The 27,482-nt window shown below is 47.0% G+C and overlaps 1 protein-coding gene across 5 annotated transcripts in view; it reads right to left on the reverse strand.

The window, feature by feature from the left end:
- Positions 1–22,679, reverse strand: part of LOC140732857 (glutathione hydrolase 1 proenzyme-like) — a 141,225-nt gene extending 118,546 nt beyond the window's left edge. For 2 of the 5 annotated variants that reach the window (XM_073055489.1, XM_073055484.1), the window contains exons 1-2: positions 22,569–22,679; positions 2,747–2,911 (exon numbers count right to left, since the gene is read on the reverse strand). In XM_073055489.1, coding sequence (XP_072911590.1) covers positions 2,747–2,910 — 164 coding nt within the window. In that variant the 5' untranslated portion in view covers position 2,911; positions 22,569–22,679. Of the gene's footprint in view, positions 1–2,746; positions 2,912–19,930; positions 20,047–21,016; positions 21,053–22,234; positions 22,337–22,568 lie in introns of those variants that run through there. The other 3 variants (XM_073055487.1, XM_073055486.1, XM_073055485.1) reach the window with 3 other exon arrangements.
- Between the last annotated feature and the right edge of the window lie 4,803 nt (positions 22,680–27,482).

Raw genomic sequence — 27,482 nt, forward strand, 5'->3', positions numbered from 1 at the left:
GACTTGTGGCCGGATTGTGTTCCCTACTCCCATTATATAATCAGTGACGTGTGGCCAGATTGTGTTCCCTACTCCCATTATATAATCAGTGACGTGTGACCGGGTTGTGTTCCCTACTCCCATTATATAATCAGTGACGTGTGACCGGGTTGTGTTACCTACTCCTATTATATAATCTGTGACGTGTGGCCGGATTGTGTTACCTACTCCCATTATATAATCTGTGACGTGTGACCGGGTTGTGTTACCTACTCCCATTATATAATCAGTGACGTGTGACCGTTTTGTGTTACCTATTCCCATTATATAATCAGTGACGTGTGACCGGATTGTGTTACCTACTCCCATTATATAATCAGTGACGTGTGATCGGATTGTGTTCCCTACTCCCATTATATAATCAGTGACGTGTGACCGGGTTGTGTTACCTACTCCCATTATATAATCAGTGACGTGTGACCGGATTGTGTTACCTACTCCCATTATATAATCAGTGACGTCTGATCGGATTGTGTTCCCTACTCCCATTATATAATCAGTGACGTTAGGCTGTATTGTGTTCCCGACTCCCATTATATAATCAGTGACGTATGACCGGATTGTGTTCCCTACTCCCATTATATAATCGATGACGTGTGGCCGGATTGTGTTCCCTACTCCCATTATATAATCAGTGACGTGTGACCGGATTGTGTTCCCTACTCCCATTATATAATCAGTGACGTGTGGCCACATTGAGTTCACTACTCCCATTATATAATCGATGACGTGTGGCCGGATTGTGTTCCCTACTCCCATTATATACTCCGTGACGTGTGAGCAGATTGTGTTCCCTACTCCCATTATATAATCCGTGACGTGTGACCAGATTGTGTTCCCTAATCCCATTATATAATCAGTGACGTGTGGCCGGATTGTGTTCCCTACTCCCATTATATAATCAGTGACGTGTGGCCAGATTGTGTTCCCTACTCCCATTATATAATCAGTGACGTGTGGCCAGATTGTGTTCCCTACTCCCATTATATAATCAGTGACGTGTGGCCGGATTGTGTTCCCTGCTCCCATTATATAATCAGTGACTTGTTGCCGGATTGTGTTCCCTACTCCCATTATATAATCAGTGACGTGTGACCGGATTGTGTTCCCTACTCCCATTATATAATCAGTGACGTGTGGCCGGATTGAGTTCCCTGCTCCCATTATATAATCAGTGACTTGTGGCCGGATTGTGTTCCCTACTCCCATTATATAATCAATGACGTCTGGCCGGATTGTGTTCCCTACTCCCATTATCTAATCAGTGACGTGTGACCGGGTTGTGTTCCCTACTCCCATTATATAATCAGTGACTTGTGGCCGGATTGTGTTCCCTACTCCCATTATATAATCAGTGACGTGTGACCGGATTGTGTTCCCTACTCCCATTATATAATCAGTGACGTGTGGCCGGATTGAGTTCCCTGCTCCCATTATATAATCAGTGACTTGTGGCCGGATTGTGTTCCCTACTCCCATTATATAATCAGTGACGTGTGGCCGGATTGTGTTCCCTACTCCCATTATATAATCAGTGACGTGTGACCGGATTGTGTTCCCTACTCCCATTATATAATCAGTGACGTGTGGCCGGATTGTGTTCCCTACTCCCATTATATAATCAGTGACGTGTGGCCGGATTGTGTTCCCTACTCCCATTATATAATCAGTGACGTGTGGCCGGATTGTGTTCCCTACTCCCATTATATAATCAGTGACGTGTGACCGGGTTGTGTTCCCTACTCCCATTATATAATCAGTGACGTGTGACCGGATTGTGTTCCCTACTCCCATTATATAATCAGTGACGTGTGGCCGGATTGTGTTCCCTACTCCCATTATATAATCTGTGACGTGTGACCGGGTTGTGTTCCCTACTCCCATTATATAATCAGTGACGTGTGACCGGGTTGTGTTACCTACTCCCATTATATAATCAGTGACATGTGACCGGATTGTGTTCCCTACTCCCATTATATAATCAGTGACTTGTGGCCGGATTGTGTTCCCTACTCCCATTATATAATCAGTGACGTGTGACCGGATTGTGTTCCCTACTCAAATTATATAAGCAGTGACTTGTGGTCGGATTGTGTTCCCTACTCCCATTATATAATCAGTGACGTGTGGCCGGATTGTGTTCCCTACTCCCATTATATAATCAGTGACGTGTGGCCGGATTGTGTTCCCTACTCCCATTATATAATCAGTGACGTGTGGCCGGATTGTGTTCCCTACTCCCATTATATAATCAGTGACGTGTGACCGGGTTGTGTTCCCTACTCCCATTATATAATCAGTGACGTGTGGCCGGATTGTGTTCCCTACTCCCATTATATAATCAGTGACGTGTGACCGGATTGTGTTCCCTACTCCCATTATATAATCAGTGACGTGTGGCCGGATTGTGTTCCCTACTCCCATTATATAATCAGTGACGTGTGGCCGGATTGTGTTCCCTACTCCCATTATATAATCAGTGACTTGTGACCGGGTTGTGTTCCCTACTCCCATTATATAATCTGTGACGTGTGACCGGATTGTGTTCCCTACTCCCATTATATAATCAGTGACTTGTGACCGGGTTGTGTTCCCTACTCCCATTATATAATCAGTGACGTGTGACCGGGCTGTATCGCTCTGCTCCCATGATATTATCTAGAAATGTCAGATGTTAGAATCACAACAGGCCCTGGTGGAGACTCACCTGCCAATCTCCGAGCATTTTGCTGCATCTGCGGCGACAGCTGCTCTCCGATAGGAGTGGACTGGTGGCTTCTTTGGCCTCAGCCCGAAGTACAGGCCTAGTGTCAGTACGAGAATCAGCAGCAACGCCCCCGCTACTGCGATTCCAATCTTTACACGTTTCATGCTGCAGGAAGTAAGAAGGGAAGGTCAGAGCTGAGTATGAAGCTGAAACCTCCTGTGAGGGACTTTGCTGTTGGCAAGAATTGCCAGAGGTGGCTGTGGAGGCCAAGTCATTGGGTCTGTTTAAAGCAGAGTCCATTAGAAAGGGTGTCAGAGTTAATGAGGAGGAGAGGAAGAATGGGTTTGAGAAGGAAAATCAGTCAGCCATGTGGATCAGACTTGATGGACTAAGGTTTTTTGGGAGAATAGAGTGAATCACAACTCTCAAAGCATTTCACAAAATGCTGGTGGAACACAGCAGGCCAGGCAGCATCTATCGGGAGAAGCGCTGTCGACGTTTCGGGCTGAGACCCTTCGTCAGGACAGAAACGTCGGGTCTCAGCCCAAAACGTCGACAGCGCTTCTCCCGATAGATGCTGCCTGGCCTACTGTGTTCCACCAGCATTTTGTGTGTGTTGTTGTTTGAATTTCCAGCATCTGCAGATTTCCTCGTGTTTGCTCTCAAAGCATTTCATTCTGGTGGGCATCAAAGCCACTAGGTAGCAGTGAGTAAGGTATGCCATCTTGTTTTTATTCAGGACTGGGAGATAGTGGTCCTCTTAAGGCAGAGGGAAGCTCAGCTTGGGGAGAGGTTAAAAATGACTATGGATACCTTGCCCGTTGATCTACAGACAATCTAAGGACTTGGCCAAGGAAACCAAGTGTTCACTCTCCGCACCTCACAAAGCTTTGGTGTGGGTTTTTCACCCACACAACACAAAGCCATCCTGGGATAGAGAACGCTTACTCCCCTGTAGGATTCCCTACCCTGAGGTAGAGGAGGCAGGATCATGCAAGAATTGTATTTATTTAATCTGTTGAGACTCAGTGCAAAATAGGCTCTTTTAGCTGTTCCAGCCACACTGCCCAGCAACCCCCATTTTAACACGAGCCTAACGACAGGACAATTCACAATGACAATTAACCCTTCTTTGGACTGTGGCAGGAAACCCATGCGCTCACAGGGACAAGATACAGACAGCGGAGGGAACTGAAGCCTCATTGCTGCAACTGTCCATTGTTGTGCTAAACACTACGCTATCATGCGGAGGGAGATTAGCATTTGATAGAACCAAGCTCGTGGATTCGGCCCAGTACATCCCAGGTAAAGCCCTCCCAACCATTGAGCCATCTACATGAAGCACTGCCATAAAAAAGCAGTATCCATCATCAGAGATCCTCACCACCCAGGCCGTGCTCTCTTCTCACTGCTGCCATCAGGAAGAAGGTACAAGAGCCTCAGGACTCGCACCACCAGGTCCAAGAACAGTTACTACCCCTCAACCACCAGGCTCTTAAACAAAGCAGAAAATTACACCCATTCTACTTCCGGTGTTCCCACACCGATGGTCTCACTTCAAGGACTCTTTACCTTGTTATGCTTTCATGTCAGGTTATTTCACACTCGTTATTTATTGCTATTTGTTTATATTTACATTTCCACAGTCTGTTGTTCATTGATCCTGTTTACAGTTACTGTTCTATAGATTTGCTAAGTCTGCCTGCAGGAAGAGGAATCTCAGGGTTGTATGTGGAGACATGCATGAATTCTGATAATACTCTGAACTGAGGGCTTGGGGCAACTGGCACAGAGAATGAGGCGAGTCTAGGGGAAGATTAGCCGTGGTGGGACAGCCTGGAGGGGCCGAACGGCCTACTCCTGTTTCCGTGGTAATGCCTTGAACAAGTCCTGGAGCACCATCCATCACACAGAAGATAGAACAGGACGGCACTGGACTGGTCGTTTGGCTCACAGCTTTGTGTTGATCTTGTACTAATGGTGAATGATCCATAATCCCTCCAGTCCCTCCAATTACAAGCCCCTTGAACTCCATCAGACTGCATGCCCCCGGTAACCCATCCCAGGCACCTACAAATCTGTGTAAAATCATGTGCTTGCCCTTCATATTGCCTTTAAACTGCCCCCCAGGCTTAAAAGCATGTTACAGTTAGAGGGGGGAGTTTAGAGGCAATGTGAGGGGCAAGTAGAGGATTTTACACTAGCCTTTGACATCTTTGCCATGGGGAAAATATCCCACCTATGCCTCTATCAGGACTCCCCTCAGCCTCTGACTCTCTAGAGCATACAACACAGGTCAACACAGCTCATACCCTCTAATCCAGGCAGCTCCCGGGTAAACCTCATCTGCTTACAACTCAGTACGTTACAGAAGCCAGCCTCTCTGTCCACACTTGTCCCTACCTCAGTAATGCAGCCAGTGTAACCAAAGACCCCACCCACTGAGGAATATCTCTTCTCTTCCCCTCCCACTGTGCAGAAGATAAAAATGCCCGAAAGTATGTTCTACCAGGCTGTAGATTGATCAATACATACAAAAGCTGTGTACTTTGTGTAGGCTGTAGACTGGTTCCCTTGTATGGAAAAATGGACTCTTGATCTCATAATCTATCTTGTTCTGACCTTGTACCTATCAACTGCCTGCATTGCACTCTCTCTGCAGCTGTTACACTTTATTCTGCCTTGCTGTTCTTTCACCTTGTTCCACCTCAGTCACTGACTGGATCTGTGTGAATAGTGTGAAAGACCAGCTTTTCAGTGTATCTTGGTACACACGGCCCGAATAACCCACTTCCACAATATTCCAAGTGTGGTCTGACTCACAATTCATATAGTCGAAGCTTCACAGCAGAAAGTGCCCACTCCCACACAGATACACCAGACCGTCTCCATTCTACAGTGTCACCAACAGCTGGTATATCTCTCCTGTAATTCACTGGGGATCATTTCCCAGCCGGTTGGTATCTCTCCTGTAATTCACCGGGGATCATTTCCCAGCCGGTTGGTATCTCTCCTGTAATTCACTGGGGATCATTTCCCAGCCGGTTGGTATCTCTCCCGTAATTCACGGGGGATCATTTCCCAGCCGGTTTGTATCTCTCCCGTAATTCACCGGGGATCATTTCCCAGCCGGTTGGTATCTCTCCCGTAATTCACCGGGGATCGTTTCCCAGCCGGTTGGTATCTCTCCTGTAATTCACCGGGGATCATTTCCCAGCCGGTTGGTATCTCTCCTGTAATTCACCGGGGATCGTTTCCAGCTGGTTGCTATCTCTCCTGTAATTCACGGGGGATCATTTCCCAGCCGGTTGGTATCTCTCCCGTAATTCACCAGGGATCACTTCCCAGCTGGATGGTATCTCTCCCGTAATTCACTGGGGATCATTTCCCAGCCATTTGGTATAACTCCCGTAATTCACCAGGGATAATTTCTCAGCCGGTTGGTATCTCTCCTGTAATTCACCGGGGATCATTTCCCAGCCGGTTGGTATCTCTCCCGTTATTCACCGGGGATCGTTTCCCAGCCAGTTGGTATCTCTCCTGTAATTCACCGGGGATCATTTCCCAGCCGGTTGGTATCTCTCCTGTAATTCACCGGGGATATTTTCTCAGCCACTCTTGCTCAAGGTCACAGCCTGGCCTGCACAGATCAGTCTCAGCGACACACAGTGAGTCTGGATTCCCAGTGGTGATGCTGGGGCTGGGGTCCTCCCTCTGTCCCGGTGTCCTGGCCTGGTTTTCCACAAGCTACTGATGTCCCCTTCCTTGGGCACTGTTTGTCACAAGGATTTAACAACCAGGGCCCTGACACGAGGCAGCTCTCTTCCTGTCCCTCAGACTGGCAAAATTATCCTGTCCGCCTGTTCTCGTTGGCCGTGGAGGAATTAAATTATGGAAGAAAATGTCAAACTCAAGAGTTTCAAGGTCAGTGGAAGCAGACAAACTGATTGTCTTTGCTCTTGCCATGCTCTCGAAGGATATGGAGACGGCCATTTTGTGATGCTGCTCTGTAACCTCCATCTTGTGGACCGGTTGATGTATTGATCCTTCTTCTGGGATAATCTAATCAGAGCAACGGAATATGGACACAAGGAATTTTTATTGAATCTGAGATAATTTACAGATAAGCTGTGTATTGTGTACAATGCAGGTTTAAAGAAGTAATGTCGTTATCTCAGCCTAGTGACTGAGTGAACTGGTTTGAACCACAATCAAAGGGAACAGAAGAAGTTTCCTGAGGCATAAAGTTGTGCAGCCCTTGGTCCAATGGTCAGTCAGATGACCCATAGACCCATAGATTGGACCACGTCCAATGGTCAGTTAGATGACCCATAGACCCATAGATTGGACCACATCCAATGGTCAGTCAGATGACCCATAGACCCATAGATTGGACCACGTCCAATGGTCAGTCAGATGACCCATAGACTGCACCACATCCAATGGTCAGTCAGATGACCAATAGACCCATAGATTGGACCACATCCAATGGTCAGTCAGATGACCCATAGATTGGACCACGTCCAATGGTCAGTCAGATGACCAACAGACTGGACCACATCCAATGGTCAGTCAGATGACCAATAGACCCATAGATTGGACCACATCCAATGGTCAGTCAGATGACCGAAAGACCCATAGATTGGACCACATCCAATGGTCAGTCAGATGACCCATAGACCCATAGATTGGACCACATCCAATGGTCAGTCAGATGACCCAAAGACCCATAGATTACACTGAAATGCAACATTTGAATGAGTATAAAAACTGGGGCTCCATGTGCAGCAGCAATAACTTTGAAGATTCACTGTCATGAGGATGAGCCCCCAGGCCAGGGTCTGGAAGAAGAAAGGATTGATTGTCTGGCCAATGGAGAACCCCTATTTCGGTGTAATAAATTGGAAAAGTGGTCTGAGTGAGTAGTGCTACAAAGAGAATTCATGAAAAAGGATCTAGAGCTTTCCCGGTGTATCTGAGAATAAACTCTTCTCGGGGTTCTGGCTGGGTACGGGTATCGAATTTAACCGACGTTTCGATGACAAACTCTACCATCTTCATGGCTGAAATTAGAAATCATGTTCTTAGTTGTTGGCCTGGAGTCAATATAGTTACGTTGCTGTTTGTGCAGAAATGATTAAGTGCGAGCTTTGATTAATTAAAAGCTGTGTAGTAAATTTTGAAACATAGTTCCGTTGACGAATGGTCAACAATCCCCTGCTCATCTGTTTCTTTTTCCCTTTCTATCCCGCTCAGCCCTGCCTGTTCCTCCTGCTTCGCCTGTTCCTCATGGCAGGAGGAATGGTCAGGACAAGAGGAACAGGTCCACAGCAGATGCCATTTCATTGGCTCTTCACTCAACCCAGGAAAATCTGGACAGCAAAGATGCATACATCAGGATGTTCTTTATCGATTACACCTCAGCATTCAATATCATCATCCCCTTAAAACTAATCAATAAACTCCAAGGCCTGGGTCTCAATACATTCTTGTGCAATTTATAACCATATAACAATTACAGCAAGGAAACAGGCCATCTTGGCCCTTCTAGTCCATGCCCAACACTTACTCTCACCTAGTCCCACTGACCTGCACTCAGCCCATAACCCTCCGTTCCTTTCCTGTCCATATACCTATCCAATTTTACTTTAAATGACAATACCAAACCTGCCTCTACCACTTCTACTGGAAGCTCATTCCACACAGCTACCACTCTCTGAGTAAAGAAATTCCCCCTCATGCTACCCTTAAACTTTTACCCCCTAACTCTCAACTCATGTCCTCTTGTTTGAATCTCCCCTACTCTCAATGGAAAAAGCCTATCCACGTCAACTCTATCTATCCCCCTCATAATTTTAAATACCTCTATCACGTCCCCCCCTCAATCTTCTATGCTCCAAAGAATAAAGACCTAACATGTTTAACCTTTCCCTGTAACTTAGGTGCTGAAATCTAGGTAACATTCTAGTAAATCTCCTTTGTACTCTCTCTATTCTGTTGACATCTTTCCTATAATTCGGTGACTAGAACTGTACACAATACTCCAAATTCGGCCTTACCAATGCCTTGTACAATTTTAACATTACATCCCAACTCCTATACTCAATGCTCTGATTTATAAAGGCCAACATACCAAAAGCTTTCTTCACCATCCTATCCACATGAGATCCCACCTTCAGGGAACTATGCACCATTATTCCTAGATCACTCTGTTCTACTGCATTCTTCAATGCCCTACCATTCAACATGTATGTCCTATTTGGATTATTCCTACCAAAATGTAGCACCTCACACTTTTCAGCATTAAACTCCATCTGCCATCTTCCAGCCCACTCTTCTAACTGGCCTAAATCTCTCTGCAAACTTTGAAAACCTACTTCATTATCCACAACGCCACCTACCTTGGTATCATCTGCATACTTACTAATCCAATTTACCACCCCATCATCCAGATCATTAATGTATATGACAAACAACATTGGACCCAGTACAGATCCCTGAGGCACACCACTAGTCACCGGCCTCCAACCTGACAAACAGTTATCCACCACTACTCTCTGGCATCTCCCATCCAGCCACTGTTGAATCCATTTTACTACTTCAATATTAACACCTAACGATTGAAACTTCCTAACTAACCTTCCATGTGGAACCTTGTCAAAGGCCTCACTGAAGTCCATATAGACAACATCCACTGCTTTACCCTCGTCAACTTTATATATACCATCTCTAAGAATACTTTCCATTAATTTACCCACCACTGACGTCAAACTGACAGACCTATAATTGCTAGGTTTACTCTTAGAACCCTTTTTAAACAATGGAACCACATGAGCAATACGACAATCCTCTGGCACCATCCCCGTTTCTAATGACATTTTAAATATTTCTGTCAAAGCCCCTGCTATTTCTACCTATCCTGTCAGGACCCGGAGATTTATCCACTTTTATACTCCTTAAAAGCGCCAGTACTTCCTCCTCTTTCATCGTCATAGTTTCCATAACTTCCATACTTGTTTCCCTTACCTTACATAATTCAATATCCTTCTCCTTAGTGAATACCAAAGGAAAGAAATTGTTCAAAATCTCCCCCATCTCTTTCGGCTCCACACATAGCTGTCCACTCTGATTCTCCAAGGGACCAATTTTATCCCTCACTATCCTTTCACTATTAAAATAACTTTAGAAACCCTTCGGATTTATTTTCACCTTACTTGCCAAATCAACCTCATATCTTCTTTTAGCTTTTCTAATTCCTTTCTTAAGATTCTTCTTCCATTCTTTATATTCCTTGAGCACCTCATTTACTCCATGCTGCCAATATTTATTGTAGATATCTCTCTTTTTCGGAACCAAGTTTCCAATATCCCTTGAAAACCATGGCTCTCTCAAACTTTTAACCTTTCCTTTCAACCTAACAGGAACATAAAGATTCTGTACCCTCAAAATTTCACCTTTAAATGAGCTCCATTTCTCTATTACATCCTTCCCATAGAACAAATTGTCCCAATCTACTCCTTCTAAATCCTTTTGCATCACTTCAAAGTTAGCCTTTCTCCAATCAAAAATCTCAACCCTGGATCCAGTCCTACCTACATGAATCCCTCCTACCTACACCATGTCCATATCCCTCCATCTTCCTCACATCCATGTGCCGATCCAAATGTCTCTTAAAGGCCTCTAATGTATTTGCCTCTACCTCCACACCAGGCAGCACATTCCAGGCATCCACAACGCTGAGAAAAAAACTTACCCCTCACATCCCCCTTGAACCTACACCCTCTCACCTTCAATGCATGTCCTCTGGTATTAGGCATTTCAACCCTGGGAAACAGGTGCTCTCTGTTCATTCTATTTATGCCTCACATAGTCTTGTAAACCTCTATCAGATCTCCCCTCAGCCTCTGACGCTCCAGAGAAAACCACCCCAGTTTATCCAGCCTCTCGTGATTGCGCACGCCCTCTGAACCAGGTAGCATCCTGGTGAATCTCTCCAAAGCCTCGACACCCTTCCTAAAGCAAACATCCCGTAAGCGTTCTTATCGACCTTTCGGGGAGCTATGAACCAGGGTCCCAAGATCTCTTTGCTCAGCAACACTTTTAAGGACCTTTCCCTTAACAGTGTACCGTCTCCTTGCATTTGCCCTACCGAGGTGCAACACCTCAATATTCTTACCTGCGATGCACCTCCTTTTATCTTTTAACCAGGTCTCAATGTCTTTTGAAAACCAAGGTTCCTCACAGTCGCTGTTTTTACCTTTCATTCCAACAGGCACATACAAGGTTTGCACCCTCAACATTTCACATTTGAAGACCTCCCACTTATCAAATACACCTTTGCTAGGAAACAGCCTGTCCCAATCCACACTTGCCAGATCATTTCAGATACCATCAAAATTGGCCTTTCTCCAATTTAGAATCTCAACCTGCAGACCTAATCTATCTTTTTGCATATTTACTTTGAAAGTCATGGCATTGTGGTCACTACATGCAAAGTGTTCTCCTACACAAACTTCTGCCACCTGCCCTGTCTCATTCCCTACCAGCAGATCAAGTATCACACGCTCTCTCATTGGGACTTCCACGTACTGATGAAGCAAACTTTCCTGAACACATTTGACAAACTCTATCTCATCCAGTCCTTTTACAGTATGGGAGTCCCAGTCATTATGTGGAAAGTTACTACTATAACCACCTTATGTTTCTTGCAACAGTCTGCGATCTCTCTACGAACGTGTTGCTCTAAATCCCTCAGACTATTGGGTGGTGTGTAATACAGCCCTATCAATGTGGTTAGATCTTCCTTATTTCTCAGTTCCACTCAAAGCCTCACTAGACCAGTTCTCTAGTCTTGACTGACCACTGCTGTGACATTTTCCCTGACTTGTAACATCACCCCTTCTCTTTTAATCCCTCCTGCTCTGTTGTGTCTAAAACAACGGAACTGCCAGTCCTGCCCCTCCTGCAAACAAGTCTTACTAATGGTTAAAATATTAGAATTCCAAGTGTTGATCCACGCCCAGAGCTCATCTGTCTTTCCTACGATATTTCTTGCATTGAAATATACACAGCTCAGGACATTGGTCGCACCGTGCTCAACGTGTCGATCCCTGATTTTGTCTGAGGTCTTATCAACATTTGTCTCCACAAACTGTTCTGGCACTCTCGTTCCCATCCCCCTGCAACTCTAGTCTAAAACCCCACTGTGCAGCATTAACAAACCTTCCGACTAGGATATTAGTTCCCCCTCCAGATCAGCTCCAAGCTGTACCTTCTGTACAGGTACCACCTTCCCAGAAAGAGAGCTTAATGATGCAAACATCTTCTGCCCTTCCTCCTACACCAACTCCTTAGCCACGTGTTAAACCGTTTAATCTTCCCAGTTCCGGCCTCCTATTTCAGCCTTAGATCACCTGGACTCTGCACACGCACGTCAGAATGCTGTTCGTTAACTTGGCCTTCAGCACCATCATTTCCACAGTCCTGATCGATAAGCTACAGAACTTGGGCCTCTGCACCTCCCTCTGCAATTGGATCCTCGCCTTCCTAACTGGTAGCCCACAAACTGTGCAGATTAGTGATAGCATGTCCTCCTTGCTGACGGTCGACACTGGTACACCTCAGGGGAGTGTGCTTAGCCCACTGCTCTACTCTCTATAGACACATGACTAGGTGGCTAGGCACTGTTCACGTACCACCTATAAATTTGCAGGTGATACAGCCATTGTTGGTAGAATGTCAGATGGAGATGAGAGGGTGTACAGGAGCTCCACCCAGTATACCAACTAGAGGAGTGGTGTCACAGCAACAACCTGGCACTCAACGTCAGCAAAGAGCTGACTGTGGACTTCAGGAAGGGTAAGACGAAGGAACACATACCAATCCTCATAGAGGGATCAGAAGTGGAGAGAGTGAGCAGCTTCAAGTGCCTGGGTGTCAAGATCTCTGAGGACGACGCAGATATAAAGAAGGAAAGATAGCGACTATATTCCATTAGGAGTTTGAGGAGATATAGTTTGTCACCTAAACACTTGAGAACTTCTAGAGATGTATCATGGAGAGCATTTTGACAGGCTGCATCACCGTCTGGTATGGAGGTTTGGGAGGGAGGGATTGCTACTGCACAGGACTGAAAGAAGTTACAGAAAGTTATAAATCTCGTCAGCTCCATCTTGGGTACTAGCCTCCACAGCATCCAAGACATCTTCGAGGAACGATGCCTCAGAATCAGTTATCAAGGACCCCCATCACCCAGGACATGCCCTCTTCTCATTGTTACCTAAAGGCACACACTCAGCGATTCAGGAACAGCTTCTTCCCCTCTGCCATCCAATTCCTAAATGGACATTGAGCCCATGAACACCACCTCACTTTTTAAACATATATTATTTATGTTTTTGCACTATTTTAATCTAATACTGTACATAATATGTAAATTATATATTGTGTAAATTTAAGATGGCACCGGTAACTGGCGACCCTGCGGGTGCTCTGCCGAGCAAACTGCCCTCTACCCTATCCTAAACCCGAGAAACCCTTCTAAACCTCCAATCTGCTACATCTAGCAAGATCAACAACACCCCGGCGAAGTCACTGACCCAGCTGCAGATCATCGACGCGCCAGAATTGTTTCAACTCCAGACCCGAGCGTCGAGGCCTGGTCCAAGGCCCCGGAGGCCCGCGGCCTGCTGCCGTGTCGGAGCGCCGGGAGACGCGGCTCGTTCCGACCGGCACCTCTCCGAGGCACACGAGCACACAGAAGCGATGTCGGAGACCTCAAGGTGCCCCAGACGCTTCCCCGGAGTGACCACTGTAGAGCCTCGTTGGTGGCCATCCACAGCTGCCGGAAGTGAGGCCTCCGCCGCCGACCTCGGAAATCGAGCCTGGGGCTCGGCTGGAGCGGAGGCCTCCGCAACCGTGACACAGTTCACGGACTTGTTTCAGCCGGCTGCCCGGCCCTCCGGGATTAAGTGTCGGCTTCGGGGCTCGACAGCCCGGGCCCCCGGCAGCTGGAAGTGGCAGCGGATCCTCCCCCGTCACTCGGCCCGACCTGGAGCGCCCGACGACGCGGCCCGCCGATCGATCGATCCCCGCGGGACGCGTCCAGCGACCCCAAAGAGCCGCCAACAACACACTGCATCAATGGAAACCTGGAAAGATGCACAATTCACCGAGGAAGCGTGGGAAAGAGCTGGGCTGCTGGTCAGATTGAAGCAGAGGGGCTTTAGGGTGTCTCTGCCCACCATCCTACCAGCTGATGTGCAAGCCATAGAGAACAAGGTGGATGATCTTAAAGGGAGACTTACCTACTGCAGGGAGATGCAAAACTGCTGTGCATTCTGTTTCACAGAGACCTGGCTCTCCCCTGCCACCACCGACTGTGCCATCTGACCAGAAGGATTTTCGATCCATCGGACTGACCGCACAGCATCTTCGGGCAAGACGAAGGGAGGTGGTGTCTGCTTACTGATCAACACTGCGTGGTGCTCGGACACAATGGCACTGACAAGCTACTGCAGTCCAGACCTGGAACATCTGTCGGTGAAGTGTCGTCCCTATTATCTGCCACGGGAATTCACCTCGGTAATACTGACAGGTCTACATTCCCCCCCAGGCGGACGTGGAGGGTGCTGTGTGCCAACATCAGTGAACTTGAGACCAGGTATCCGGAGGCTTTGCTCATTACAGCCGGGGACTTTAACCAGGCCAACCTCAGAAAAGCCCTGCCAAAATTATACCAACATGTCTCCTGCTCCACTAGAGGCCTGAATATACTTGACCACTGCTACACAGCAGTCAAGGATGCCTACCGTTCCGTCCCACGACCTCACTTTGGAAAGTCGGACCATCAGGCCGTACTCCTCCTCCTGGCTTACAAACAGAAACTGAAGTGGGAGGTCACGGTGTCAAAAGTGGTGTCGCGTTGGACAGAGGAAACGGATGAAGTCCTCCATGACTGCTTTGAATCGGTGGACAGGTTAGTATTCAAGGACTCGGCAGCTAACCTCGATGAGTATGCCTCAGCTGTCACGGACTTTATCTGGAAATGCACAGAGGACTGTGTGTCTCGCAAGACGATCCGGTTATTCCCTAGCCGGAAACCTTGGATGAATTATGAGATCCAGTCCCTTTTGAAGGCTAGAGCTGCGGCTTTTAGGTCCGGAGATACCAGTCGCTACATGGAATCCAGGCGTGAACTCCAGAAAGCCATTAAGGGGGCCAAGAGGCAATATCGAGCCAAGTTGGAAGCCCAGGCTAACCAGAGGGATGCCAGTAGACTATGGCAGGGTCTAAATGAGATCACTGGGTGCAAAGAAAAGGCTGGGAATATCAATAACTGTCGCGCTTCTCTTCCTGACGAACTTAACATATTCTACGCAAGATTCGAACAGAAGAGGAGCGTCCCACCCCCTCTGGATGAACCGGACCTGGTGGCATCGAGATCCATCGTCACCGAGGAAGACGTTAGAAGAGCCTTCCTGAAGATAAATCCAAGGAAGGTGATGGGCCCAGATGGCATCCCGGGACGGGTTCTGTGAAAGCTAGCTAGCTGGAGTGTTTGCTGACATCTTCAACTGCTCCCTGCTTCAGTCTAAGATCCCCTCATGTTTTAAGAAGGCAACGATAATCCCGGTGCCGAAGAAAAGCAAGGTGGCATGCCTGAATGACTACCGACCTGCGGCTCTAACATCAATTGCTATGAATGCTTCGAGCAATTGGTTATAGCACACATTAACCATAACCTACCGGTCAATCTCACCGCTTTGCAATTCGCCTACCGGAGCAACAGGTCAATGGCAGATGCCATCTCTCTGGCACTACATTCCTCCTTAGAACACCTGGAGAATAAGGACGCATATGTAAGGCTCCTTTTCACTGACTACAGCTCTGCCTTTATTCCAAATAAACTGATTCCTAAGCTCCGGAACCTGGGTCTTAGCACTCAGATCTGCAGCTGGATCTTCAACTTCCTCACGGACAGGACCCAGGCTGTAAAAATAGGGGACAAGCTCTCCTCTACAATCACTCTGAGCACCGGTGCCCCACAAGGCTGTGTACTCAGCCCGCTGCTGTACTCACTGTACACCCATGATTGTGTCGCCAAGTTTCCATCAAACTCAATATATAAGTTTGCTGATGACACCACAATTGTAGGCTGTATCTTGGGTAATAATGAGTCTGAGTACATAGAGAAAATTAAGAACCTGGTGGCATGGTGCGAAGACAATAACCTATCCCTCAATGTCAGCAAGACGAAGGAATTGGTTGTTGACTTCAGAAGGAGTAGCGGACCGCACGACCCCATCTACATCAGTGGTGCGCAGGTGGAACAGGTCAAAAGCTTTAAATTCCTTGGGGTGAATATCACAAATGACCAGACTTGGTCTAACCAAGCAGAGTCCACTGCCAAGAAGGCCCACCAGCGCCTTTAATTCCAGAGAAAGCTGAAGAAACTTGGCCTGTCCCCAAAAAACCCTCACTAATTTTTATAAGTGCACCGTAGAAAGCATTCTTCTAGGGTGCATCACAACCTGGTATGGAAGTTGTCCTGTCCAAGACCGGAAGAAGCTGCAGAAGATCGTGAACATAGCCCAGCACATCACACAAACCAATCTTCCATCCTTGGACTCACTTTACACCGCACGCTGTCGGAGCAGTGCCGACAGGATAATCAAGGACACGACCCACCCAGCCAACACACTTTTTGTCCCTCTTCCCTCCGGGAGGAGGTTCAGGAGCATGAAGATTCGTACGGCCAGATTTGTGAACAGCTTCTTTCCAACTGTGATAAGACTGCTGAACAGATCCTGACCCGGATCTGGGCCGTACCTTCCAAATATCTGGACCTGACTTGCACTACCTTACTTTCCCTTTTCTATTTTTCTAATTATGATTTATAATTTAAATTTTTATTACATTTACTTCGATTTGTACTTCAGGGAGCACGAAGCGCAGAAACAAATATCGCTGTGATGATTGTACGCTCTAGTATCAATTGTCTGGTGACAATAAAGTATAATGAATGAATAATGAATATTACACAATTACAGTAATTGATTGAGTTACTTTCTTTCTATCTTAGATATTGCATTGAACTGCTGCTGCTAAGTTAACAAATTTCACCTCACATGCTGGTGATAATAAACCTGATTCTGATTCTGACTGTGATTAGAGGATTTAGGTTTGAGACTCCTTGGTGCTGGATCCACGTCTGAGATGTGAAGTCAATGAAAGGCCAGTTGAGTAGAGTTAATGACCAGTACGTTGGTGTAAATGGTGAGGGGAGCTGGGTCCAGCAGCCCTGGATGACAAGAGATGGTGTAAGTTCAGTCAGGACAAAAAAAGGAAGCACCTAGGAGGTGAAATGAGACAAAGACTTGACAGATGTCAAGGAAGCACAAAGGAAAAGGAAATTCAGAACATTAAAAAGGGCTACGAGGTTTGGCACAACGTGCAACTGTGTTGCGATCTTCGATCTTCTGTGAGGTGCTCTGGAGAGGCAAGATTAAGGAGAATCACCGATATCAAGAGGGTAAGGGCAAGTCCAATCAAGGACAAGGAAGAAAATTTATGCACGGAGCCAGAAGTGGTCGAGCTCCTCAATGAATTCTTAGAGTCAGAGTTACGTTGACAGCACAGAAACAAGTCGTTTCGGCACAATCACCCACACTGTCAAAAGTGCCTCCCTGAGCTAGTCCCACCTGCCTCAATTCACCCTTTTCCATCGAGTCCTTTCCAATCCATGTACCTCTCCAAGTGGGCTTCAAGCACTACAAATTGTACCTGCCTCCACTGCTTCCTCTGGTAGCTTGGTCTATACTCTGACCACTGTGTAGAAACTTCTCCCCTCAGGTCCCCTTTAAATCTTTCCCCTCTCACAGTAACCTGTTGTAATGTTGAATCAGGGTTGCCAGTCTGGCAAGTGAGACAGGAAATGCACTGACTTTGAATAGGCATATTGATTATTTATTTACAAACAGTAAAACTTCAACCAAATATTCAAGTTCAATGAGTTACAGACTTGTGAATATCCAGCAAACATACTCTGTTGAAAGTTTACAGAGCATACCTTCCCAATGGTCATGTGCATCCTTGCCTTAAACAAAGGAGGAAGAGAGTAAGCCCTTTCCACGTATAATTTTATATAACCAGGAGGTTTGAAACCGGACACCAGTCAGCTATACAGTGGGAATAGAAGGTGCAGACTAACCAGTCATGATGGAAGTGACTTTCAGAATAGGGCACGTCCCACAGGACACCCCACCCCTCGGAAGCTGCAAACATGATGACCCACTTCTCAGACCAGTATGACCCCCAACTAAGTTATACATAAAACACAGGAATAAAAATACCCAGTACCGTAAACATAATAGTCACCTCCCAGCATATCCATCAGCCCCAAAAATCCCAGCAGCCCCACTCTGGAGCGTAACAGTCAACGAGCTGGTCCCCACTTCATTTTACAGACTGACTGAGTAATGACCAGCCAGGTGAGAGATGTTACCCCAGCCATCAGGAATGTAGGTGCAGCCTCCTTAACCAATAACCATACAAGTGGCACCTTCCTTGTGAACAGATAGTCCAAGGCATCCTTTCCTGTCACAGTCTGTCCTTCCTTCCTGTGTAACAGCCTTCTTGCCAACCAGCATGGGCACGGTGCTCACCCAGTAACCCACTGGGGTGGCATTCATACAGCACCACATTTCAACCGTGCCACCCTGTGGGAACCATGGGTAGGCTAGGATACTGCATATCCGTAAGTGCCATTCAGCTGCCAACAAGTGCCCAGCTTCACAACACCCTTTGGCACAGACACTGCCGTCCCAGGATACCACGCCTGCTCCTACTTGCTATCGACCTTGCACCCTGTACCCGCCCTGACTCAACCTACCACTCACCAACACTCGGTCAGGTGGCAAAATCACAAAGTCAGGGCATTCCAATTCTCCAAAGGGTACGAGGGAGATACCAGCCCTTAAAGCACTCACTCCACAGGGGCTTAAGCCCCTTAAGGCAGTAGGCATACTCTGGGAACAGACTGTCCCCTCCCAGCTCCCCCAAAATGAATGCCAAGGCCCGAGAAGCCAGATGACTCCCCGCCCCCCCCAGTCTTTTTCTTGTTAAAGGGATCAATATCAGTGGCATCCCTTCTGTGACGTAGCAAGGAGTCTTCTTACAAATTCATCAATCTGACCCGTTGGTCCAGGGTGAGAATTCAAGCGCTTATCCACAGGAATGTCCAACAGGATTTCCCACCATGTTGCCATTCTGCAATGCAGGGAGATACAGATGCACTCGGTCCTGATCAGTCGCTGGATATTTAGAAAACACAAAAACAGCCACTAGAATTGCTCCCCAAAATGATCAATTTCCTTTGAGATGGGGGCATCTCATATCCGGAATAAAGTTGCACAAATTTCAAGTCAAATCTCATATGCCCTCTCTGAAAAATGAGTTAACCCTAAAACCACTGGGGAAGCAAGACACAATAAACAGGCTTAAAAACAAAGCAATTAACCAAACAAACACAGTAACAGATTAGAACGCAAAATAGAAAGCACAGATCACAAAGCTGGGCTGTGCTCTTCTTTAAAACTTTCTATGGGACTGCAAAAACTTAACAGAGATGGTTAATTTTTCACAGAGAAACAGCACTTATCAGAGAACAAGAGATAAAGGAAAAACTGGGTGGGACTCAGCACATTCACAGTGTCCCTTAAAGGTAAAGTCCACACATGCACAGTGAACACACGTTCAAATCATTCACACTGTTTACAGGGAACAGGATGCAAGTCGAACGACCCTCTCCCTACAACAATGAGGTTTGAATGTACTAACCACCCCACCCTCCGGTTCCCACTGCTGATGAATGGTCATTCTTTGCAGCAACCCTGAATGCAATGCAAGGAATCTTGCAGAGGAAAATGAACGATGACCCTTCCCTCTCAAAAGCCTCCCTTTTCTGCTTTTCCATACAGAACTTCCTCCACATTGCATGGAGGGTGGGCGTAGGATCCCCATTTACCAGCTCCCCCGGAACCCCAGCTTTAAGCGACGGTAAATCATTTCTGTACTGGGCATGCAGGATCCCCACTCCACATCCCCTTTTCCGACTTCAGTAACTGGCTACACGCACCCTCTCCTACATCTCTAAACCTTGTAATAATTGAATCCTGTACTTACAGGATGATCAACAGCTGATCGTATCAAAGACAGCACTACCCCTTTTATTGGGAAAATCCCAAAATAATCACGAGTCCTGCCAGTCCAGAAGTCAATTCAATAATCTCTGGTGAGCTACCACTCTCGCGGTATATTTCTGTGATAAGAGCTCACCGGTGTAGAACTTTAGTAGCCTCCTCTACTGTGCTGCACTCCGTCCGCTTGGGGGTTCAAATTCCATTCAGTAAGAGTGCCAGACCCAAGTTTAACTGCGGCCATTACTCGAACCCATAGCTATGCATGATGCTCGGGGGAAGCAAGCAGTGATCCCAGGGCATTATTGGTCGTGTGTTGGGATGAAGGGCTCCCTAAGGACCCTACCTCTGTTAGATAGGCTCTCTCTAGTACCCCCACATCCCATAACCTCAATAACCACGCAGCCAAAGACTCACCAGCCTTTTTTGCTTTACCTATTCCCTAAACTTGCTAGTTCCTTCGTGGAGAATCTGAGCTCTGCTGTCTCCAATACACCATCTCCTGCACATTCCTGAGCCTCGTCCCCACCTCCCTCCTGACAGGAAGAAGCTGCAGGCCGATGCCCCCCTATTATTTTACACTGACACCTTACAATTGCTGCAAACAGGCAGGAAACATTCTGCAGGCTCCTCCTGGGAAAACCCAACCATTTAAGCATAGAAACCATGTGATGTCCCATTTCAACCCCAGCAACATCTAACCGGTCTGACCAATCCACCGGTATCCCGTAACCCGTAAGCAAGTTAGCGAGACTTCCAAAGCCTGCACTATTATCCATCTCTCATACCGAGAGTCCTCTCTTTTAAATAACCTCTTAAAGAAATGCATTTCTGCTCAAAAAGCCAGACCCTGCTCGCAGTGCCAAATGTAATGTTGAATCAGGTTCAGGGGTTTGGCAAGTGAGACAGGAAATGCACTGGCTTTGAACAGGTATATTGATCATTTATTTACAAACAGTAAAAATTCAGCCAAATATTCATGTTCCCCGGGTTACAGACAGTACAAAGCAGAATATTCAACAGATACACCACATTCAACAAGCATACTCTGTTGAAAGTTTACAGAGCATACCTTCCTAATGGTCATGTACATCCTTGCCTTAAACAAAGGAGGAAGAGAGTAAGCCCTTTCCACGTGTAACTTTATATACCCAGGATGTTTGAAACTGGACAGCAGGCAACTATCCAATGGGAAAAGAAGCAGCAGCTCCTGAACTCACCAGTCACGATGGAAGCGACTCCGGACAATCAGAATAAGGCACGCCCCACGGGACAGCTGTGCCCTCTAGTGTGAGACTCCCCTACCCTGAGAAGTCTGTGAACACGCACCTTATGATTCTATATACCTCTGTAAAGTCACCCTTCTGCCTCGAGGGAAAACAGTCACAGTCTGTCCAGTTTCCCTCATAACTGAAGCCCTTCAGTCCCGGCAAAATCCTTCTGAATCTGCTTCCTCTCGAGCTTAATGATATCTTCCCTACAGCTGAACAAGCAGAACAGCACACAATACTCTACATGTGGTCTCACTCATGTCTTGTACAGCTATAAAGTGATGTACAGCCAGCTCCTGTACTCTGTGTCCAACTGAAGGCCAGTGTGTCAATTCCATCTTCACCAGTCTCCAGTTTTAGAAATTATGTCCCCTGAATCCATTGGTCACATGCCCTCTCAATCTGAAGACCAACTATCTACTACCACCACCCAATTCTGTATCCAATCAGTTTGCATCAGCAAGGGGAAGACATGAGATCAGGGAGGGCTGTGTTGAATCTTCTGTCAGTGGAACAGACACTACTGGAAAAGATTCTTAGGGGCAGGAGTTATGAGCACAACAAATTCTATGCTGATGATCCTGATTCAGGAAAAGCACGGCCAGTCGGTTTGGCTTTGTGTGGGTAAGGTCCTGTCTCTCAAATCTGACTGAAGAAAGTACAACGTCATAGAGCCCTACAGCACAGAAACAGGCCCTTCAGTCCATCTAGTCCATGCTGGCTTCATCTTCTGTCTAGTCCCATGTACCGGCACCTGGACAATATCCCTCCCATCAATGTCCCTATCCTATCCTATCCTATCCAGTGTTACAATTGAACCTGCACCGACCACTTCCACCAGGAACTCGTCCCACATTCGCACCCCTCTCCGAGCGGCATAATTCATTTCAGATTCTCCTTAAATATTTCACCTTTCACTCTAAACCTAGTTCCAGTCTCACCCAACTTGACGGGGAAAAGTCCTGCTTGTGTTCACTCTAACAATTGCCCTTATTTCGTAATAGCCACCTCTCACTCACTGAAACTGCAGAGAGCAGGGGAACGTTGTGGTTAACTTGTGCCACGACGGTGATGGATCTACAGTCCTAAGCACATCATCTACACTGGTGTGGCACAGCCTCCCCAAGGTTCCATCCAGAGTAATCTGTCTCTAGTCTTCGTACAACACAGGAACAGGCACTCCTGCCAACACATCATTGATCATTGTCTAACCGTTACAGCTACCCTCGCTGATAGAGCACAGACTAGTCTCATACACAGGCCAGGGCTGTACCTGTTGATTATACATAAGCCAACACAGTACATATTGATGAATACACAGACCTGTGTGAACACAATTGTGGACTTACTCACCTCAGACTTCCAGAACACTCAGCTATCCCTCTGAAAATGAAAGTACGGCTGTTCAAGCCTAAAGTCCTGACGAGAGTTGTAAATGATAAACAACCTGCAGTCAGGAAGAGAATAATTGGCAACAGTTCCTTGAATTACTGCTGGAGATTGTGAAGAGCGTTGAACTTAAACCATGCCCTGCTGCAGTTGTTGCTGAGCTGGAAATTGTGTGTGTTGCTGACACAGCTACCCACGGCATGTAGAGCAGCGGATGGCAGGATCCATACTCCGCGATTTACCCCGTTCCCACTCCCCACTCCGCGATTTACCCCGGTCCCACTCTCCACTCCACAGTTTACCCCAGTCCCATTCCCCACTCCACGGTTTACCCCAATCCCACTCCCCACTCCGCGGTTTACCCCAATCCCACGCCCCTCCTGCCCGAATACAGACAGCTGCCACTCTGTCACGCAGGGCCTGGTGTTTGAGTGAACGCTCACCATCCACACCACCTTGTTTGTCTGTCAGTTGCGAAGCACGGTAACTCCGGGTCTGCCTGGCCGACCTGACTGGGCCGACACTGTCTGGGCTTCCCCGGGGCCGACGGTGTCTGGGCTTCCCCGGGGCTGACGGTGTCTGGCGCTCTCTCGTTTCACACCTGAAGCTGTGGAGCACAGTGGGCAGAGCAAGCTGACACAAGCACAGCCCGGGCAGAGGAACCCTCGACACACACACAAACGAGAGGTTCTCTCAGGGACAGAGCCAGCTTTAGACTGTAATCCCTCACTCAGATCCCTAGGCTCCCGTGTAACAAGTCCATAGGCATAGGAGCACAATTAGGCCATTCGGCCCATTGAGTATGCTTACCCATGGCTGATTTACTATCGCTCTCGACCACCTTTTCCTACCTTCTCCCCGTAACCTTAGACACCCTGACCAATGAATAACCTATCGACCTCCGTCATAAGCACACCGAGTACCTTGTCCAATGAATAACCTATCAACCTCCACCATAAGCACACCAAGTACCTTGTCCAATGAATAACCTATCGACCTCCACCATAAGCACACCAAGTACCTTGTCCAATGAATAACCTATCGACCTCCACCATAAGCACACCGAGTACCTTGTCCAATGAATAACCTATCGACCTACACCATAAGCACACCGAGTACCTTGTCCAATGAATAACCTATCGACCTCCGTCATAAGCACACCGAGTACCTTGTCCAATAAATAACCTATCGACCTCCACCATAAGCACACCGAGTACCTTGTCCAATAAATAACCTATCGACCTCCACCATAAGCACACCGAGTACCTTGTCCAATGAATAACCTATCGACCTCCGTCATAAGCACACCGAGTACCTTGTCCAATAAATAACCTATCGACCTCCACCATAAGCACACCGAGTACCCTGTCCAATGAATAACCTATCGACCTCCACCATAAGCACGCCGAGTACCTTGTCCAATTAATAACCTATTGACCTCCACCATAAGCACACCGAGTACCTTGTCCAATGAATAACCTATCGACCTCCGTTATAAGCACACCGAGTACCTTGTCCAATTAATAACCTATCGACCTCCACCATAAGCACACCGAGTTCCTTGTCCAACGAATAACCTATCGACCTGCGTCATAAGCACACCGAGTACCTTGTCCAATGAATAACCTATCGACCTGCGTCATAAGCACACCGAGTACCTTGTCCAATGAATAACCTATCGACCTCCACCATAAGCACAGCGAGTACCTTGTCCAATGAATAACCTATCGACCTCCACCATAAGCACACCGAGTACCTTTTCCAATGAATAACCCATCGACCTCCACCATAAGCACACCGAGTTCCTTGTCCAATGAATAACCTATCGACCTCCGTTATAAGCACACCGAGTACCTTGTCCAATGAATAACCTATCGACCTCCACCATAAGCACACCGAGTACCTTGGCTTCCATGTGCGTCTGTGGCAACAAGTTCCACAGATCCACCACCCTGTCGTTGAGGAGATTTCTCCTCACCTCATATGCAAAGGGGCGTTCCTTTATTCAGAAGCAGGGCCCCCTTCTCCGAGACTTCAGCACATTGCTCTGGCCAGTAACAGCGAAACTGGAGCCGGACCCCAACGGTCAGCTGCACACCAGCGGAAACTGGTGGGTGACCATTTACCTCCTGGTGTAGCTCCAGCCTGGCCGGTAAGGAATCTCTCCGCCGGAGAGGCGTACACAGTCCCACAGAGCGAGCACACCACAGCAACACACACTCAATACTGGAGGCACTCAGCACCTGCGGAAATGAATAAACAGTTGATATTTCAGGCTGAGACCCTTCGTCAGGACTGGAAAGTACGGGGGATGTGATAGGTGAAGCCAGGTGAGAGGGAAAGGTAAAGGTTGGAGTGGGAGTCATCTGACGGGAGGGGAGAGTGGACCATAGGGGAACGGGAACGAGGAGGCAACACAGGGGAGGAGATAGGTGAGAAGAGGTCAGAGGTCAGACTCAGGAATAGAAGAGGGGAGGGGGAGGGAGAAATTCATGTTCCAGAAACTCAGACAACACAAGAACACAGTCCACATATCCAAAACCAATGCAGAAACGCAGTCCCAATGCCTCACCCCACACAGGAACACATTCAACATAATTGAAACCAACACACAGCACACTCCCAGTGTGTCAAACAACACAACAACACAATCCCAATGCATCAACCAACATAGGAAAACATTCCCCACATGCGACACCAATACAGAAACACAGTTCCAGAGCCCTACACACAACACATGAACGCATTAACAATTACCGAGACCAACACTGGAACACAGTCCACATCTCAGGAACTAACACAGGAACACCATCCCCATCTCAGAGATCAACACGGGATCACCATAACCATCTAAGAAAGAAACAAAAGAACACAGTCCACATCTCAGAAACCAGCACAGGAGCAAAATCCCCATCTCAGAAACAAACAGAAGAACACTGTACCCATCTCAGAAAACCACACAGGAACACGGTCCCCACTTCAGACTCTAACACAGGAACACAGAACCCATCTCAGAACCCAACACAGGAATAAAGTCACCATCTCAGAAAGCAAGACAGGAACACAGTCGCAAAATGAGAAAACAAAACAGGAACACATTGTACATCTCAGACAACACACGAACATAGACCTCATGTCAGAAAAGAACACAAGAATAACATCCACATATCAGAAATCAACACAGGAAAACTGTACCCAACTGAGAAACAACACAGGAACACTATCCAGATGTACGAAACCAGCACAGGAACAGAGTCCCCATCTCAGAAACCAACACAGGAACACAGACCACATCTCAGAAATCAACACAGAAACACAGTCCCCAACTCAAAAACCCACACAGGAATACAGACCACATCTCAGAAACGATAACAAGTCCATAGTACGCATCACAGAAACCTCCAAAAGAATACAGTCTCCATCTCAGAAACAAGCACAGGAAAACACTACACATCTCAGAATCCAAAACATAAACACAGACCCCATCTCAGAAACCTACACAGTAACTCAGTAACCATCTCAGAAAACAACACAGAAACACAGTCTACATCACAGAAACCAACACAGCAACAGAGTCTCCATCTCAGAAATCAACACGGGAACCCAGTCCCCGTTTCAGCAACCAACACTTGAACACAGACACCATCTCCGAAACCAAGACAGCAACACTGTCACCTTTTCAGAAATCAAAATAGGAATACGATGCCCATCTCAGAAGCCAACACAGGAACACTGTCCACATCATAGAAACCAACACAGGAAGACAGTCCCCATCTCAAAAACCAACAGAGATACACAGTCCCCATCTAAGAAACCAACACAGCAAAACCGTCCCCATCTCAGAAAAAAAACAGAAAAATACACCACATCTCAGAAACCTACACAAGAACACAGACCCCATCTCAGAAACCAACATAAAAACACAGTCCACGTCTCAGAAACCAACACAGAAACACAGACCCTATCTCAGAAACCAAAACAGGAACACAGTCCCCATCTCAGAAACGATAACAAGAGCAGAGTACACCATCAGAAACCCACACAGCAAAACCATACCCATCCCAGAAAAAAAAAACACAGAAAAATACACCACACCTCAGAAAGTAACACAGAAACACAGACCCCATCTCAGAAACCAACATAAAAACACAGTCCACGTCTCAGAAACCAACACAGAAACACAGTCCCCATCTCAAAAACCCACACAGGAAAACAGACCACATCTCAGAAACGATAACAAGAGCAGAGTACACATCACAGAAACCTACACAAGACCACAGTCCCCATCTCAGAAGCAAGCACAGGAAAACACTGCACATCTCAGAATCCAAAACAGGAACACAGACCCCATCTCAGAAACCAGCACAGAAACACAGACCCCTTCTTAGAAACCAACACAGAAACACAGTACCAACCTCAGAAACCAACCCAGGAATAAAGTCAACATCTGATAAACCAACTCAGGAACACAGACCCCATCTCAGAAACCAGCACAGAAACACAGTCCTCTTCTTAGAAACCAACACAGAAACACAGTACCAACCTCAGAAACCAACCCAGGAATAAAGTCACCATCTGATAAACCAACTCAGGAACACAGTCCCCATCAAAGAAACCAACAAAGGTACACAGGCCAACCTCAAAAACAACACAAAAACACAGGCCCCCATCATCGAAACCAGCGCAGGAACAGCGTCGCCATCTCAGAAACCAACACAGGAACACAGACCCCATCTCATAACCCAACAGACGAACACAGTCCCCATCTAAGAAACCAACACAGCAAAACCGTCCCAATCTCAAAAAAAAACACAGGAAAATACTCCACATCTCAGAAACCAACACAGAAACACAGTCCCCATCTCAAAGACCCACACA

The sequence above is a fragment of the Hemitrygon akajei genome, chromosome 9, assembly GCF_048418815.1.
Source record: "Hemitrygon akajei chromosome 9, sHemAka1.3, whole genome shotgun sequence".
Lineage (NCBI taxonomy): Eukaryota > Metazoa > Chordata > Chondrichthyes > Myliobatiformes > Dasyatidae > Hemitrygon > Hemitrygon akajei.